Source organism: Nanorana parkeri, unplaced genomic scaffold, assembly GCF_000935625.1.
Source record: "Nanorana parkeri isolate BGI_ZX_2015 unplaced genomic scaffold, ASM93562v1 scaffold167, whole genome shotgun sequence".
In the NCBI taxonomy this organism is placed as follows: Eukaryota; Metazoa; Chordata; class Amphibia; order Anura; family Dicroglossidae; genus Nanorana; species Nanorana parkeri.
The window spans coordinates 1524884-1542315 of record NW_017306435.1 but is presented as its reverse complement, the minus strand read 5'-3'; the positions used below and the strand labels follow the sequence as shown (position 1 = coordinate 1542315).

The window sequence follows — 17432 nt, the reverse complement described above, 5'->3', positions numbered from 1 at the left end:
CCCACCATCAACTTATAAAATTGCAGGTAAAAGTTTAGAAAATAAATTGACTACTGTGGCCCTAGCACAGCCCCCTCCGGCAAATCATAGCCCTCTCCTCTTCTGAGAGTGTCTAATACCTCTCTGTGGTGGCTCAGCATCTCCCATTTACCTCCCTATATAACCTTTTATTTAATTGCCGGGTAAGAAGGAAAGGGGAATACTATAGAACAGGGGTAAGCAAACTCTGGCTCTCCAGCTGAGTTAAAACTATAAAACCAATCATGCATCTGCCTCTGGGAGTCATGCCTGTGGCTGTCAGAGTCTTGCATTGCCTAATGGTATTTGTAGTTTAACCATAGCTGGAGGACTGGAGTTTGCCTCTGCTATAAAGTGTCACTTGAGAAACAGCTCCCAGTCTGCTGGGGCTGCTGACATCACATCCAAGATGGTGGTGCCCAGCAGCAGTCTCAACGCGTTTGGATGTCTACTCAAGGGAGGCTTTTATGGCTAAAAAAATGCAAAAATACATTAAATTCACATTATATCTTATGAGAAGGTTTTTGTTGAAACAAATGGTTATGCAACATGGTCTCCTTAACTCAAATACAAAACCTTGGTATCTGCTTCAGGGCTAAATCTAAATGCTATAAACTTCTTTGTTTGCCAGGGGGCAAAACTACAAAAATATAAAGACCAACACATTTCAAACATTTGTAGATTGGATTTTATACTTGTTTATGTTCTGATCAAGTTCTATGCTCTTAGGACTATACATGTCATAATTTTCAGGTGAACTGTCTATTTCTGTTTCCTTTTTAATATTGTCATAAGAACTACTGCAGGCTCTGGTAGCACAGTGAACAAGTGTAGAAAAAGCTATAATCTGGTTGCTACTATTCAGGGACAGCTAACTTTACTTCTTTGTCAGACTACATGTTTACTGTTAAATATTCCTCAATTCTGAGATAGCCTTTCCTTTAAAGAGCACTTTACAGTTTAAAAAAGAAAATAATTTGATCAATTCCCCTTTGTCTTCTATGTAGGCAAACTACAGAGCACTATGGACTACTTGATGTCCCTACTGGGGACAAAGAAAACTTTGTAAGAGGAAGAAAGTTCATGTATTCCTGTGTTCCATCTGAGCTAGAACTGTGAAAAATCTGTTGTTAGTTTGCCCACACAAGGAATACATTCATGGATGCATAAATCATATTACAGATAACAGCTGCAAATATCCTTTCATTACGACTCCTTCATTACCCCACTGTGGAATTAAACTACACTTAAAGTGACAGTAAAGTCACGTGTTAAATCTTAAAAATGCATTCAGAGACTTTAACTATTAACAAAAATGTAGCTTATTTGTGTATCACTTGGCTGTAGATCCTCAAATCATCTCTGAATTGGTGCTGACACTGTCCTTCCTTCTGGAGGTTGGCTACTTTTATTCCCCATGGTCCCTGTGTATGTTATAAAGTAGTCACCACTCCAAGCTTGCTCCTGTGATTGACTACAATCTCAATACAAATTAGTAAACTAAACGTGAGATTGTTGTCCATCTTTGGACTGAGCTTGGAGTGGTGGCTACTTTACAACACACACAGGGACCATTGGGAACAAAAGTAGTCACCCTCCAGAAGGAAGGACAGTGTCAGCACCAATTCAGAGATGATTTCAGAATCTATAGCCGAGTGATACACAATTGAGATACATTTTTGTTGATAGGATAATTGAATGCATTTTTAGTATTTAACTCCTAGAGTTTAGTGTCACATTAAAGACTGCTAAATACCTGAAACAATCACTCATGTTTGTAAGTAATGTGTTTTTGCTACATTGTCTCAGTGACAAACATTTACTGAATAAGATCAAATCATGAATTTAAATAGTTCCTTATGTCTGGAAATGTATAGGACTCATTCACATTAAAATTATTAAGTGTTCTCTGGGGTATATTTAGACCAGACCCCACCTCTGCCCTTCAGCCACAAGATCCCAGAAGAAAAGTCTGCTGGCCTGGTTAGATCTTTGAGATATGAATAGATCTTGAGGTGGACAAGGTGCAAATAAACAAGCACACAGGATATGAGTGTGTATGTCTATGTGCTAATCTGCTAAAAAGATCAGCCAGTAGTAGTCAGATATTGTTCATATGTGTCATTGCCATCAATTTTAGACCATTCCATGTTCATTTTTGATCACAGTTATTTCCACTATTATATTTCAACCCTAGGAGTTCAATGCCATAAATCTGTGGTACCCTAGGCTGGGGAATCTCAGCTGTTTGCAAAGAGTGTTAAATGAATATACAGTATGATACCCACTGGAATTGCCAGTGCCTCTAGCCAGCCATATTTCATCCTTGAGGAGCTATTTCCCACTGTAAATCTATACTCAGATACCAAACGTTCTGTTGAGGATTCTCTTTCCATACACTTGTATTCTCCAGGGAATTTGATTTGATCAAAAAACAAGTTGCATTTGCCATTGTGTGGGGTGCAACTTTCAGTTTGGTTGTCTCCATATGTCCACCAGTATGTGGCTTGCTTTGACTCTGCTGGGCATGTTAAAAGAAAGACAGATGGGGGTAGCACATTATTTTCTTTTGAGGAGGTGTGTCGATGTCCTACTCGAGCCATTTGTTCGGACGCTAGGTAAAAAAGAAACATTGTAGTTAGATTTAAACAGACAATGAAATAGCTAAAAACATTAGTCATTGTTAGTGGGGGTTGTGAACGCTAAGAACCCTTTTTTATCTGTATCCACAGCATTAAAATCACTGAAAATATTGACATATTGAAGTTTGCCCATGGCCCTCCTAATTGGTAGTATGCCTGACTCTGGCAGGGAGCTGAGAAAATGAAAGGGGCGATGGATCCCATGCCCAAGGCTACATTAAGAAAAGAAAACCACACTGCAAGAGGGCTGGTATCCCCATAGCAGAAGTGCTGCAAATGCTCCTGATATGTTAATAGCAGGTCACTAAACTCTTACCTGTTTACTGAGAAAAGAAAAAAACACTTTAATTAAAGTGATGTTAAAAGCCAAATTATTTTTACATTTCTCCTTTAAGGAGACCCTCCTTTGCTGGAGGCTGTTTTTTTTTCATTAAAAGTTCTTCATTCCTCGTTTTCTAGTGGGTCCCCGCCATGCTCTTCACCCAACCCCCTCCCCTCTCCCGCCCCCTGCACGGGTGCCACCATCGTTCTAATGGAGGCACCCGTTGCGTGCTCGTGCCCACAGTGGCTGTGTGCGTCCATAGACACACACAGCCCTGTGGCTGGCCACGCCCCTTCCCTCTTTGATTGATGGCAGAAGGAGCCTGTGGCTCCTCTGCCATCAGTATCCTCCGCCGCAACCCGAAAGTTTGGGGGAACAGAGGATTGCTTCTGGACCGGTTGGGGTTACGAGCGCAGCCGACAGGTAAGTGTTGTGGAGACTGGGTGGGGGGGACTTGGGTAGAAAAAAGGTGCTGGGTCATTTTTACCCTAATGCAGAGAATGCATTAAGGTAAAAAAACGCCCAGAGCTTAATACTACTTTAAACATTGAAAATAAAACATGGTCGTTACACCATTTACTGCTGCATGCATTAAAAAATGCACACATGACAACAGAAAAATGTAACATGTTCCTGCTTTAATGTGCCAGATACCCTTCAAACGTGCAAATTGTTTAGCCTGCACAGTCTAAATATTGTTTTACATGGCTAGTGAATGCCCTTTGCTCTGTTTCCACGTATGTGTTAACATATGTGTTAACATGGTGCTGACCCTGGTTCACATGATCCAATGGGCCCTCAAACATTCACACTTTTGAATATTACCCTGTATATAAAGTAGTACTTACGCATTTCACACATGGCTCCCTGGTTTGGATTCTGCAACACCTTATCCCTTTAAAAAAAAAATGAAAACAGGAAATATAAGTTCCTTCCATCTACTAAAAGCAATGAGAGAGTAAAAACAATTTCTGAAGAATAAAATATAGCACAAACCTATCAAATGTATTTAGCAACGCAATGAGAAGATCAGTTTGTATGTGCAAAGTGGAATCTACGGTTAGTTGCCTAAACAGGGAACTGCAGTGCAGGAACATTCTACCATGCCTTTGGGATCACCAAGTGGCAAGCAACGCTGGTGCTTCAGCAAAATACTCTTGGTGGCCTCTGTAGGGTGAGTAAACATTGCATACTGACCACTTCTTTGGTTATGGCCCTAGCCTGTTTTCTGCTTGTCCACCATTCAGCCATTTGCCTGTGATTGTATCATGTCATCTGCCATGACCCATGGCTACCATTAAACTCCAAATAAAATCACCTGCATTGACCTCTTCCAGGTTACAGACTATACTCTTGCCTGATAATGTGGTTCTCTATGTGCCATATGCCATGAGTGGGGCAAAACAAAAGGCCATGACCTGGAAGTCTCTCCTTGGAAAATAATGTATATGAATTGGCCTTTTGGAGGTGGCAGTCAAAGATGGACAACTCCTTAGACTCCATGTGTTAGGAGAGGCCATGACTACCCCTTGGCTGACACACAAGATTTACAGAAGTCTATAATATACATATATTTCAATTATGGAGCTACTTGTTGTATATAATATATTAATGCTTCATATCCAAACGTTGGCACATCATCTAGCATTTATTTTGTATTACAATACAGCAGAAAAAGGTTAAACAAATCCATACCCTTTATTGAACTTAGAACTGAAAAACGGAAGCAAGATCAGCTGCTTTTTACGGATGTGACAAAAATAGCCAATTGTTAGTTCCTGTTGTTTATAGTAAAGCATTCTGTTGGATGCCAGCAATGTAGCTTTTAACAGTTCATAGGCTAAGACAGTGGTACATGAAAGAGTATCTCTATAGAAAGAGGTTTCATTTAACTGTGCTGTTGTAATGTGTGTGCTAGCCTAAATCAGAAAGACAACAGTTAAAGGAGAACTATGGGGTTAGGGCTTTTCCCCATAGATCTCCTTAGGGTAACGGGAGGACACAAACTAGCGTCCTCCAGTCACCCTAAGCCCAGTATACCGCGAGCTACAGCTTGCGGTATCCTGAGACGCCGCAGCTGAAACTGATCCCGAAAATTATGTCTGGATTCGCCCAGCTGCGTGAGTGACAGCTGGCTCTGCCTATCTAGAGTCAGAGCAAGCTGTACCCGCCCCCTCCCCCGTCTGTTCCGCCAGTCAGCGCTGGAGGATCGGAGCGAGGGGAATCCAGCCCCTCCCCTGTCACGGCAGAGAGCCGTGACAGGATCAAGAAGTGAGCGAAGGCCGGTATGTGTTCGCTCACTTCCCGATCTACTGAGCCGACCTGTGACAGTCTCATTGTCACAGGTCGGCTAGAACTATGAGGTGAGTGAAAAGCACTCACCTCATAGTTCTCCTTTAAATGTCAAAGGTGTAGGCGACAATATACAGGATATGACACATACCTTTTCAGAATAGACTGGCATTCTCCCCCATACCAGGCACAATATGGGTCTTCTGATGACCTACAGTCAGTACAGCTGTTGTTATAAGCTCTGCAGTCATCCAGGAAAATTCTGTAAATTGCGTTAGCAGTTCCCACATACAAGGTATGCTAGCAAAAAAAAAAAAATTAAAAACCACACACATAAAACCATCAGCAAATTAAACAAATGATATTTACTGTACAATGAACTTGTAACTTTATCTGTGTCACATCCCACAAGTTTCCTCTATTACCATTCTGCTATTACTATGTGCATGAGTAATACAATGTGAACAATGGTAATCAAAAATGTGGGAATCGAGGGGGATTATCGGGTTTCATGGTGTAATGTGTATAATGTCAACAGGAAGAAGAAGTATAGATGAATCACATGGTATTGGAAGACAATTGAATAACTGAAATGCATATAAGACAAAGCTGAATGTGTCATTTTGTGAGTATTAAAGTATAGCAGTAAGAATAAAAACAAATAAAGTTATTAGTAACAAGGAAAGATTAAAGCCCAATTACAGGTTGGGCCAAACACAACTGTTTACATGCCATAGTTAAACTACAGGTACATTTGATGTCTAAATATTCTTAGTACAGGTAACCTCCTTCCTCTGCAGAGAGGATAAAGGAAATTTGTACCAGCAATAAAAACTGTCATATTAAGTTATACTGTGGCTCTAAACTAAAGCTGGATATACACTGAGCCAATTTCGGTCGGTTCTTCATGAAGCAGCCAAAATTCGCTCAGTAGGTGGCCCTGTCTGCCGACTCTTGTTCAACATCATTCAACAGAAAAACTGAAGGACTAGGGCAGAAAATTGTGGGGAGAACAGTACCTGTTTCCAATCAGATGAGGGCATAGTTCATATATTTTGACAGCTGACAGGGCCGACTGTCAAAATATAATAGCCACAGCTAGATTTTTTATTTCATTCAGTCCGAAAGCTAAACAGAACAAGGTAAAGTTCAACATTTTATTATTCTACAAACGTATTGTTCCTTAGATGCCATCATGGCCTATTTATAAGCAGCTTGCAAACAGAATTTAGTCATTATAAAAGTCTTGCTGTCTCTCTACTAGGTTCTCCGGCTATTTCTTCCACATTATGTAAAATGAGAAATATGACTTTATAGAGGCTATGGAATGCCAGCAGAACTAGACATTAGAATGGGGGTTAAGTTGACCCTAGAGTCCTAGGGCAATATAATAAGGCAGCATGAGACTTGTATAGGCAGTAATGGAACAAAACAGAATATCACTTTTATCTGTAGTTGACTTTTAAACTGGTATAATTGGCCTCTATGGGCTACTGTATGTGATTACTGTATTACATATACAGTTGTGCACATAAATGTACATACCCCTAGCAGGATTTATGTAGAGCATTGTTTAAGAAAACACGAGTGATCAGACATTTTTTAGTTTTAACTAGCAAAAGAGTGACAAATCATTGGATGGAATGAATACAGAAGTACTCAGTGGATGTGCTGCTGTTACAATGAGGGCCGTCCCTATAATGATTATGTTGCCTCCAGCGGCATCTCTTTGGGTCACATGGGGGTGTGGCAGGCCTCTCTGTTGCACAATGCTTGCAGTGTTCCTGCTGCCCCCTTTCTGGCCAGAGCATCCCAGGTTGCTAGGGACCGGACTGGGAGATGCATAAGGGCCAGACGCATCTCCCCGCTCATTTCTTAGCAAGCTTGGATGCTCTGGCCCGCGTTCCGCGCAGCTCCTTGCAATCACAGATGTCAATGGTTGCCAGGAGCTCAGCAGGATGCTCTGGCTGGGGGGAAATGAGTGGGAATGACGCAGAGGCCCCATCCAACTCCCTCCCCCTTCCCCATCAAGGTAGCATGCACCAACACCCGGCAGCCTCAGGCGGTGAAAATGCTAGGGACACCCCTGAGCCTGTGTATGTATATGGTTTATGGTCATGGTATATGAGTTTATGGTTGGCAGCAGCATTACAGCATTTCCATTTCCCAAATGTTACAGACTTATCTATTGCAACATCAAAACACTACTGGCAGTTTATTATTATGAGGTTTGGGGACACAAACACAGTGTGCACCCCTGTAATTAAACCGAGATAGACAAGGTCTACTCATAACCTAAAATGTGTTTAGTTTCGTTTCGTTTTGATTCGGATTTTGCTTTATTTCGTTTTTTGGAATTCGGGTCCGAAAGTCAATTCAAATTTGGACGAAATTTGTTGGCGGAAATCCGTACGAAAATTTGTTTCGTTTTCGTTTTGTTCGTTCGTTGCAGCAAAGAGACATTTAAGAGGGAAAAAAAGTTTTTTTGTTCTCAAATGTCACTTTGCTGGAACGAAATTTCGTCCAAAAAACGAAAGTTCGTCCAAAAAAAAAAAACGAATCGGAAATTCCGATTCGTTTGCATTCGTTCTACCTGTAATTCGGATACATCCGAATCTCCGAATTTACCAAATTTCGTCCAAATTTCGATTCGGAACAAAACGAATCGCACATGTCTACTAAGCAGTATCTGTTTCTCATGCTGCTTATTCTACACTATGTACTCTGCCTAGTGATGTAACTTCATCCTCTATAAAGAACTGTAGAATACTCTCTCTTCCTCTCCTTTACAATTGCAACTATGCACATGTGATATACTCACCTGTCCTTCGGTCCGATTTCACCGCAGGGAACCGACTCACTCCTGCACCGTCATCTGGCTCTGAGGTATCTTCTGCAACGTATATACGGATATATCCTTTTGCTCCTATTACCTGTGTCATTACTGTATTACTGATTGTGTATGCTTATGTGACACCCCCTCCCCCCATGTTCCTTAAATAAAGGGGAACTGTGAGGTAATACTTGTCTGTAGCCGTGATCCATACTAACCCAGCCCGGAAGCGTTACAGCACAGTGACTCTATCAGCCATCTCAAGCAGCAGGTACAGCTAATAAAGAATGTCGCAGACTGGCCTGGCAGCCATTTTCTAGAAGTTCAACACCCAATTCATTCTTTATTTCATGTTTATTTATTTTGCTTTCAAGGTAAAACATTTTACTTGACACGCAACCCCTATTTATCTTTACCCTCCAACTATTTTGAAATACAAGCTGAAACTAAGGGGGAAAACTAAAGGTCCTATTATATTAACTCCCTGTATTCTTTTTTTTTTTTAAGTACTAGTATAGAATAAGATGTGATTCAAATTAAACAATTAGACATCACGGTTTGCACAATCCTGAAACTAACCATAGCAATACTAGAAATAATCAAATGCTCCAGTGGGGGGGGATGTGCAGCTTTGTCCTAGGCAAGGCAGCAACGCCGCCCTCAGCGAATCTGCCGCTCCAGGCAAACGCCTTGTTTGCCTCGCGGCAGATACGCCCCTGCCTTTAGCATTAATGGGGACTTGCAGTCTTGTGTGATAGTTGTAAAAGCCACCAGGTCCTGTCAATTCTTTGGTTGTCTACATTGAACTGCATATCTGAGATCTCCCCAAAGTCTCTCAGTGATGTTGAGGTCAGGGGAACCTTCACTTTTTTTCTGCTGAAGCCACTAAAAGGTCGCTTTGGCCTTAGTTTTTGTATAACTGTAAAGTAAGAAAGCGTAAATGTGCACCACCTTCTAGGCTGATAAATCTAAATTTCTCCCAAGTATTTTCTGATAATATGCCACATTAATCTTGCCATCAGTTTTGACTTCCTTGTGCTGCTATAGCTCATGCACAGGGCCGGCGCTACCAGACAGACAACACAAGCGGACGCTTGAGGGCGCATGTGGGGGAGGGCGGAAAAACAGCTCCTCCCTCCCACACACAGGAGCAGCGACAAGGATGGGGCTCTGAGCTTCAGTTTCCTATAGTCAGAGCCCCGCCCACAGCTCTGTCTGCTCTCTCGCTGGAGCCTGCTGGTGCTGCTGTTCCTGTTCCTGCACTGCCCTGGCTGAAATATTAGCATATGAATGGGCTGCGGTAATCTGCATATCAATAAGCAGTGACCCATTCATATGTAAATATCACAGCTAATTTATATGCAAATCGCCCCCCCCCCTCCCCCCACTGCTAAGGAAGAAAAGACTGACTGAAGAACAAAGTATGCTTAAGTTTAAGTAGGTAATACTTTTGTTACGTTGGCGGTCATTGTGAATCCTTTCGTTACATTGGCGGTCATTGTGAACACTTTCGTTACATTGGCGGTCAGTGTGAATACTTTTGTTACATTGGCGGTCAGTGCGAACTTTCGTTACATTGGCGGTCATTGTGAACACTTTCATTGCATTGGCGGTCATTGTGAACACTTTCGTTGCATTGGCGGTCAGTGTGAACACTTTCGTTACATTGGCGGTCAGTGTGAATACTTTTGTTACATTGGCGGTCAGTGCGAACTTTCGTTACATTGGCGGTCATTGTGAACACTTTCATTGCATTGGCGGTCATTGTGAACACTTTCGTTGCATTGGCGGTCAGTGTGAACACTTTCGTTACATTGGCGGTCAGTGTGAATACTTTCGTTACATTGGCGGTCAGTGTGAATACTTTCGTTACATTGGCGGTCAGTACTGTTAGTTATGCTATCTTTAGTGAAGATCTATAGGGGGTGTCCTTGTATTGGGGTGCTCCATGGTAATAGATGTGGGGTGTCAATGCCTGTGGCTTTACATATAGGGCTTCAGAAGATGATGGTCATTCTTTTCCCAAAAATTCTGGATATGTTTAGTGTGAGCTGTAACATGGACATGTCTGCTATGCTTTCTGGAGTGGTACACTTTGGGGGATGTCTTTGTATTGGGGTGCTCCACAGTAAACAATTTGGGGTGTCATTGGTGGGGGCTTTGCATATACAGCACTAGTAGCTGATGGTCTTCCTTTTTTCGAAATACTTCTGAGATAATTGGTTTGGCCTGTAACATGGATATGATGGGGGGGGGGGGTGGGGGCAGAAAAAAAAAACCATGTGTAGGCAAAAATCTTTGCACCAGCCCTGCTCACGCACCCAAAACAACAGAGATCCACCTCCATGCTTTACGGTTGGGATTGTGTGCTTTTTCATAGCTCTTGTTGACTTCTTTCCAAACATAGCATTTACGGTTGTGACCATAAAGTAACATTTTGGTCCCAGCACTCCAAATGATTTTGATACAGAAGTTTTGAGGCTTCTCTAAATATTGCGTGTTGGCTACTTTGTGGCGTTGGTGCAGCAAAAATGGCTAAGATTTTACAAATTCTGCTAGGAGTATGTAATCTTATGAGCACAGCTGTACTATAAAATAAAGCACATTTGGGCTTGCAGGATCAAAATGCTTTGTCAAATGTATATTTTGGACAGTTTACAATTTGAGACAAATACATACAACTGACAAACCACAGAAATACAGTGTACTATAGCTTATGAGGCGGCCTGATATACTATACAAGGTTGAGGTCCAGGGATTAAATATAAGCTCCCATTAGGTTCTCAACAATGACCCCCCCTAATGTACACGTCATAAATCGAGCAAGTATGTATTCAATGTTCTGTTAGGAATTGCTAAACATTCTTAGATACACACACCAACAAATCCCTAAACCCTTATGTTAGTTCTATGGGCAATGGGAAAACAGTTCAGACATGTAGACTTCTCCACTATCCCTAGGAGCAGGAAGCAGGATGCCACCTGAGATAAACTTTCTTGTCTCATAAAAGGATTGGTTTTGTATTAACCTGTAATTCTTGTGCTACATGTTTGGCATCCTGTTGCAGGTGTATTCATTTTTTTTTTGCTCTCTATTATTTACTGTACTCACCTCTGTATTATTTTGATCCAGCTGCAAGAACAAGATGTTCACTGTTTTGTTGCAGGGCTGCATTTCCAAAACATTCGTTGCACTATTATTTACATGATCTACAACCACCTTGTGCAAACGCCCACTGTCTAGAGGAAACAGGAAGGAAAGTGTGTTATACTAAATATCATAATCCACATAGAGAGCTGATTTCTTCTTCACCTAACATGTAGATCCACAATTCAATGTACATCAGGCAGTTTTTCCACACTGCAATGCATTTCAGTGCCATCTTGTTGCTGCTGTATCATCAGAGATCAAAGCAAACCAGCAAAAGCATGAAAGGGGGACATGATCAACTGGTAGTGACAGCAGTAAACCATGCACAAGACAGGGACACCCAGAAACAGTCCAAACAGATTGGTCCTGTTCATTTTATTCGGCAAGGCAGTAAACAAACACAGTTCAATGCAGAAGGACTGTGTACAGCAGGTCCAGACCAAGTCACTAACTACATTTATATCAGTTCCTGACTAACGGGGTGCCCCCTAATGGGTTTCACAAAACAGACAGCGCATGTATCTTTTTAGTGTTCTGTTAGCAGTTGGCTTTTTCACTCAACAGCTGACTATCAAAGCAGAGAGAGTGAGTGAGCAAGCCCCCTTTGAGACTAAGCTTACATATAAATAGGTATGTGGAGTCCAGGTCCCAGACCCAGAACTTCTCAAAATCTAAGAAAACAAAAAGTTGTTTTTCTCCATAACAGACACAAATCCTGAACCCCTAGGTGAGAAACTTAAGTGACTCATATGCACCAGCCACATCCCTCACAAGCCTTATACTTTAAGATTTCAACTCCATTCACTAGGACCTATGCATGATTCATTCCTTATATACAAAAAGATTGTCACCAACATTTTTGGTATAATTTCTGATCATTTTTCACCAGTTTAAGATGTTTTAAGAGATGGCAAAATGCAAGAATTAATAGGCACAAGGTGCATATACTGTTTATGAAATATGTATATGACTTGAGCTGCTATATATTTATAGTAGAAAATGGAGCTATGTTACCAGATCTATTACATTATAGGTTACCTGTAGCTACTATAATGACCCTCCAGATTTCATTTTTAGCTGCTATCTCATCAACCACCAGTTTTCTGTAGTATTCCAAAGTCTGAAAAACAGTCCGATTTCCTAAAGGCCAAACCCAGTCAACGAGTTCAGGGTGGTTGGCTGCTTCGTCTGCTGTTACCTGCGGAGTATGTTCTGAGAGGCACTGAAACAGAAAAGTAGAATAAAACATTAATATAAACAGTCATACACACACACGTATTCATCATTATTATTATTATACAGGATTTATATAGCGCCAACAGTTTGCGCAGCGCTTTACAATATAAGGAAGACATTACAATCACAATACAATTCAAGACAAGATGGTAAGGAGGGCCCGGCCCCTGAGGGCTTACAATCTAAAAGGGAGAGGGAAGTGATACACGAGGAGGTGGCTGTGTGGGGCTGAGATTCATTCATTGATGATAAAACTGGATGGATTACAACAGTTATAGAAGATATGGGTTTTTAGTAGTCAGAAACTGCTAGGTAGAGCTACACAAATGTTTCAAACAAATACAATATATTATGTTTCTAAGGTAAAGAGAGAAACTAAGAGTCATAAGGCATTACCTTGCCCGGGCGAATCTCTAGATCTTTTTTTTCGGACCCAAACAAGTCTGAAGTGTTGAAAACTGACTCAATGTTCTCAATCTTATAGGAGCAGACAGCACTGTGATTCCTAAAATGAAGTGAATAATGTTAACAGAGATAATGAAACTGACAATGGGAAAACTGAAAGGTTCCTGCAACCCCAGCATTCCTCTTTAAGGTTGCGACTGACCCAAGTTATTTCCTGAGATAATTAAATCTTGCTTTCACAACCCACTGTACTCAGATGTCTACAGCCAACTTTAGTTTTGAGTCAATCTTACTCTATGTGTGTAGACAAAACTGTGATTTCTAAGAAGAATTGGAACATATAAGCAGAGATAACAAAATATAATTGAAAAACAGAAATGGAAACATTCTAGCATTGCTGTTTAGGGTTGCAGATGACCCAACATATTTCCTGAGATAGTCAAATCTTGTTGACATAAACCAATTGTACTCAGATATCAATGAGCAGCTTTTAGTTTTTTTGTCAATTTCTCTTTGCTTCTCCTCTCTTTTCAGCGGCCAGTACATTTGTTCCCATAGTCAGACTATATGACATTTTTGCTGATGTGCAGATGAGCGCCACCACGACAATCTGTCTCCAACTCTGATTTTCCAATCACTAACATCTCTAGCTCTGCAAGCAGGCCCGGTCAAGTACTACTCCTCTCTGTACTCCTCTGTGTATATTCCTCTACTGGTTGCCAAATAGTGGAGAAATAGTGTCTACCCTAAATATCTAGCTGTACCTTTTCCTTTCCTCTCGCTCTCCCCCTTTGCAGACATTTCCTTTCTCACATCCTTCTCACCCTCTAAAAACCCACCTCATCATACAACTATATACTCTTCAGTAGCTGATTAAGTTTCAATTTCTTCTCCCCTATCTGACAAAGCACGTACTATTGCACTAAAAATACCATACGCATTGCCTTTTCTTTCCGTTTCTTATTCCTCTAGCTTACAAGTGCATAAACTAGAGGTCATCCAAAAAAATTGAAAAAAGTTGGCAAAAAATGACTTCCTCTATTTGTAGATCACCCAACACTTCCCAGGAAATCACATAAACAGATAATCTGTGCTGATGTAAAACAAAGAATGTGTTGTAAGATTAGACTGTACTGTCCTTCTAAATTGTACAATGTTGTTGTTATAACTGTAAGATTTTACTATAGATTGCCTTTGTTGTAGATGGTTATGTCAGATTATTTAGTGTATAAGGGTAGGTCTTTCTCTTCGACTACATTTTGTTATTGTTGTATATGCTTTACTTTCAGTATACGATTATATGTACTGATCATTTTATGCTTTGTCTGCCTATCTTACCTACCCTTGTTAAGTGAGTACAGTACCATAGGAGATGACCGTGCTAACCAACTGTTACAAATAACACAAATGATAGACTCTTTAGAAGATGCTAAGAGCTTCTCTTACTGGACAGATGACTGCTATGCTTTTGGATCTTACCATGCATTTGTAAACAGCCCATAAACCAAATCCTGTGATTGTAAAAAGTAGATATCCTGCAATATGTTATAATATTGCCCCTCTGGGTCTCCACATATTAAACGTGATTTTAAAGCAGTGCTAAACATATTGCGCTCATCTGGTTTCACGGATCCCATCTCCTCCTGGGAAACAATAAGAAAGACAATAACCGTAAATAATGTACGTAAATATGGGGAAGAAGAAACAGCAAGATGTCGGCAAAATATGACACATCAAATGAGGGGATTTTCGTTACATAGTTAGATAGTTAGTCAGGTTGAAAAAAGACATCGAGTTCAACCAATAGAGATACAAAAAAAAAAAAAACCTAAACAGAAAGCTATGCCCACAATTACCCACTGTTGATCCAGAGGTTAGGTATAGTCAAAATGGAAATTGGATAAAGGGGCTTGAAAATAAGGAAACTACTGATGTCAGGTCCAATTTAGTAAATGTCTTGTGAATGCTTACCTATTTTGAAATGTTCTAGTCTTTTCCAAAATATTGTCTAAGGACATTGTTACGCTAAGGCTCTGTTTACACCTAGGCATTTTGTCGCTTAAAGCTAAGCGCAACAAACCGCTCAAGACACAGAATCCCATTAATTTCTATGGCCCCCTGTTCACACCTGAGCGTTTTGTCGCAAGCAGAAAATCGTCTGTCGCTGTAAAAACTACATGTGCTATTATTTGGCACAATACAGCGCTTTTTGGTCCCATAGACTTCAAAGGGAAATGCCTGGAATAATGCACTTCAATCATTTGCAGGCCCGGATTCCCCACAAGGCCACTGAGGCCCGGCCTCGGGCGGCAGCGGTGTCCTTGTGGGGAAGTTCCGGGCGTCGGGCGGTAAGTTGCCCTCTGCACAAGCAGGACTAAATGTAGAGTGAGGGAAGCTGATTGTTCGTTTACATGTGATCTCGGCGATGTCGCCGAGATCACATGTAAAGAGTCTGCAGCCTCTCTTGGCGGGGGCGTATTGCGGAACCTGGCCTTGGGGCGGCAGGGAGAGTAAATCCGGCCCTGATCATTTGGTGTGTTTTGTTATGCGATTTGTCACATGAAGTTTCACATTAAAGTCTATGGGACCAAAAAGCACTGTAATTTGCTAAAAAAAAAAAAAAGAGCTTGTGTACTTTTTCTAACAAAGAACAAAAGCATTTTTCTGCTTGCGATAACATGCTCAGGTGTGAACAGGGGCTATAGAAATGAATAGGATTCCTTGCCTTGAGCATTTTATCGCACTCAAGACAAGCAAATGGGATGTGTGTGAACAGGGACTTATGACTGTGACTAACATAGGCTACATATGTGAAGAAAATAAGTATGAAGTGACGTTTTGGTAATAACTCTGGTATTTCCCCACTCAGTTGTGTACTGCAATAGATGTTAGCGCTATAAAGATCATTATTAATAATTACACACCCATAGTTTCTTTCAGTCATGAACGTGACCCTCTCACCTTGCACATCTGAGCAATCATAGGCACTCTCTTGTCAGTGGTTCTAAGTTCACTATTATCATCCATGAAGAAGAGAAAAATCCTACTTTCGTTTTTCTGTTTTGCCTCCACTGCCAGTGATTTCACAAATACTGGATCTAATACAGAGGGAACATGGCATATTAATATATAATACAAAACGAATTTTTCCTAGTCTGACTGCAAATGATTTGGACTTGTCTCATCTGTCTCATTCCAGGATTCATTTCTGTAGACATGACCATTAAAAGTGTTTTTCTGCTTATTTTGTAATACTGTACCGTATTATAAAATATTAGGTCATTTATATTCTAATCTAAGGGGATGATTTATTAAAAAAAAATCTGTCCAGCCATACGCTGGCCAAATGCTGTTTACACAGTATTCTTGCCACTAGGTGGTGCTGAGGATCATCTGGTGGCGGGAATGCCGTGCTTACAGAATTTGGCCAGTGTATGGCTGGGCGGATTTATAAATCATTCCTTAAAGGAGAACTTCCACTCACCTCATAGTTCCAAGCCGACCTGTGACAATGAGACTGTCACAGGTCGGCTCAGTAGATCGGGAGGTGAGGGAACACATACCGGGTTCCCTCACCTCTCGATCCTGTCACGGCTCTCTGGCGTGACAGGGGGAGGGGCTGGATTCCCCTCTCCCCGCTCCGATCTGCCAGCGCTGACTGGCGGAACGGACGGGGGTGGGGGCGGGTACAGCTGGCTCTGCCTCTAGGTAGGCAGAGCCAGCTGTCACTGACGCAGCTGGGCGGATCCCGTCATCTACGTCGGGATCCGCTCCAGGTGCGGCGTCTCAGTATACCGCGAGCTCTAGCTCGCGGTATACTGAGCTTAGGGTAACGGGAGGACGCTAGTTTGTGTCCTCCCGTTACCCTAAGGAGATCTATGGGGAAAAACACTGACCGCATAGGTCTCCTTTAAGTATCAGTCCTAGTCTGGCAAAAATATTTACAACAGGATTACATATCTTGAAACATTTTAGATTGTTACAGGGTCAGCCCCATATTCTGAGTGATAAGGGATAAGGTATTCATTTTTACACACTTGACCAAAATATATTTTTTTGTGCCTTATTTGAGTGAACATTGCTCTTCAATATTGCTCTCTGTAATCGTAATGTGCTATATACATGGTAGCGGCTATACCAACTTTGTCTGATAGTTACCTGGGTGTCAAGCTGATGCAGTGGCTTCAACCTGCTTTAATATCACAATAGATACATTACCTTGCATTATACAGTATATATGTTTATATATGTTTAAAGAATATCAAATGTATTTCTCCCCAGAAAACCTAGTTGCTCAGTCATTTCCTCTCCACTATGGTATCCTAATGCATACTTACTCTTCAAAAGATTGCCACCAGTGTAGCGCATAGGATTTGTGCCCTTAATCTTCTTGAATGTGGCTTTCTTTGTGCTTGCGGCATTGTTGGATTGTTTGGGAATTGTGGAGTACATTTCATTTCCTAGGAGAGAGAAAATACAGTAATACAGTAAAATGGGAAAGACTAAATACACAGATGGGGGGGGGGGGGGGGA

General features: G+C 41.3%; 1 protein-coding gene across 1 annotated transcript in view; it reads right to left on the bottom strand.

The window, feature by feature from the left end:
• The window catches only part of SEMA7A (semaphorin 7A (John Milton Hagen blood group)), a 98944-nt gene that overhangs the window by 48257 nt on the left and 33255 nt on the right, over positions 1-17432 (bottom strand). The window contains exons 4-10 of the mRNA XM_018554635.1: positions 17237-17359; positions 15861-15997; positions 14379-14542; positions 12891-12999; positions 12297-12480; positions 11220-11347; positions 5426-5574 (exon numbers count right to left, since the gene is read on the bottom strand). Coding sequence (XP_018410137.1) covers positions 5426-5574; positions 11220-11347; positions 12297-12480; positions 12891-12999; positions 14379-14542; positions 15861-15997; positions 17237-17359 — 994 coding nt within the window. The remainder of the gene's footprint in view (positions 1-5425; positions 5575-11219; positions 11348-12296; positions 12481-12890; positions 13000-14378; positions 14543-15860; positions 15998-17236; positions 17360-17432) is intronic.